Source organism: Geospiza fortis, unplaced genomic scaffold (genome assembly GCF_000277835.1).
Source record: "Geospiza fortis unplaced genomic scaffold, GeoFor_1.0 scaffold114, whole genome shotgun sequence".
NCBI lineage: Eukaryota > Metazoa > Chordata > Aves > Passeriformes > Thraupidae > Geospiza > Geospiza fortis.
The window spans coordinates 2,801,623-2,803,178 of NW_005054383.1; the positions used below are offsets into that span (position 1 = coordinate 2,801,623).

At 67.4% G+C, this 1,556-nt stretch overlaps 1 protein-coding gene across 1 annotated transcript in view; it reads left to right on the forward strand.

Moving 5' to 3' along the window:
- The window catches only part of ARHGDIG (Rho GDP dissociation inhibitor gamma), a gene marked incomplete at its 3' end in the record, with an annotated part of 2,413 nt that extends 860 nt beyond the window's left edge, over window positions 1-1,553 (forward strand). The window contains exons 2-5 of the mRNA XM_031060440.1: window positions 557-666; window positions 744-820; window positions 1,351-1,414; window positions 1,507-1,553. Of these exons, the coding sequence (XP_030916300.1) occupies window positions 557-666; window positions 744-820; window positions 1,351-1,414; window positions 1,507-1,553 (298 nt within the window). The remainder of the gene's footprint in view (window positions 1-556; window positions 667-743; window positions 821-1,350; window positions 1,415-1,506) is intronic.
- Between the last annotated feature and the right edge of the window lie 3 nt (window positions 1,554-1,556).

The window sequence follows — 1,556 nt, forward strand, 5'->3', positions numbered from 1 at the left end:
CGGGGTAGCCCGGCTGCCGGTGACCAGACCGCGCCCCCCATGGCCCCACGGGCTCCCCCACCCCAGGCTGGTGCTGGTCTGCACTGGGGGTCCCCGGCGGGCTCCACGGGCCCAGCACCAGTGTCCATCCATGAATGGCATTGAGGAGGGTGCAAACTGGGGGGGAGGGCTGGCAGAGCAGTGGGGTGCAGGAGGGTGCACCGTGGTGTGTGTGAAAGCTGGGGCAGGGCAGGTTGGGCTGGTGGGGTGAATGAGACCAGTGCCACCTCCAGGGGCTGCACGTGCTGCATCCTCCTCCTCTGCTCCCCCTTGTTCTGCTCCCGAGCCAGGGAATGGTACCCCCTGGGAAATACCCGTGTCTGGGTCCTTTAAACGTGATCTCACCCCGAAAGGCAGTGGTGGAGTGACCTGAAACGCACCTGCTCTCCTGTGCCCTGCCTGGCACTCACTGGCTTTGACACCCCCACCACGGACACCGTGGCCCTTCCCTCCATCACAGGGCCATGGGCAGCCCCTTGGGATGGAGGTGATGGGGGGACTGGCCATGGTGGGTGAGCTCTGGGCCCTGCTGCTTGTCCCCAGATGCCAGCGTGCCCAACGTGCAGGTGACAAAGCTGACACTGATGTGCGAGCAGGCGCCAGGGCCCATCACCATGGACCTGACAGGTGAGCCTGGGACACCTGGGAGGGGAGGAGGAGGAGGAGGAAGGGGTACCGTGCTGAAGGACCATCTGCCTGTGCAGGAGACCTGGAGGAGCTGAGAGGCCGGGCCTTTGTGCTGAAGGAAGGGGTGGACTACAGAGTGAAGGTGTCCTTCAAGGTGAGGGGAGTGCGTGGTGCCCTGTGTCCGCTGGCTGGGCATGGCCCTGCTGCCCTCACACCACGGGGTCCCCACCCTAAGGGGTCCTTGTTACCCTGGGACCCTGCCCCACAGGGTCCCTCCTGCCACCCATGGCTCCCTGCCTGTCCCAGGGTCTCTGCCTTGGCACATCTGCCTCCACCCTTTACCCCGGGGTCCGTGCCCCTCTGGGGGTCTCTGCCCACCTGGGGGTCCTTGCTGCCCCCAGCCTGGCTGCCCCCCCATGGCTCCTGCCACCCCAGCATCCTCGCCTCTCCCAGAGATCCCAGCAGTGCTGCCTATCCAAGGGTTTCCTAGAGGTCCCTGCCCCTCCTGAGGGATTCCTGCCATCTCCGAGTCCCCGCCCCTCCCGGAGTTACCTGCCAGCCTGGAGTCCCTGCCACCCTTGATGCTGCTGAATTCTGACATCCTGGAAGCGGTGGATGTCAGGGTGCCAGAGGTCCCCATGCCATGGGGGCAGTCCCCAAGTCCCCCCTGCCTTCTGCCCGCAGGTGAACAGGGAGATCGTCTGCGGGCTGCGGTGCCTGCACCTCACCTACCGCCGGGGCCGGCCCGGTGAGTGGGGGTGGGGGCTGGGGGCGGGCGCTGGGGCCCCCCACGCCACCCTGGCCCCACTCACCCGTCCCTCCTGTCCCCTCCTGGCCCAGTGGATCGCGACGTGTTCATGGTGGGCAGCTACGCGCCCCGGGCCGCGGGG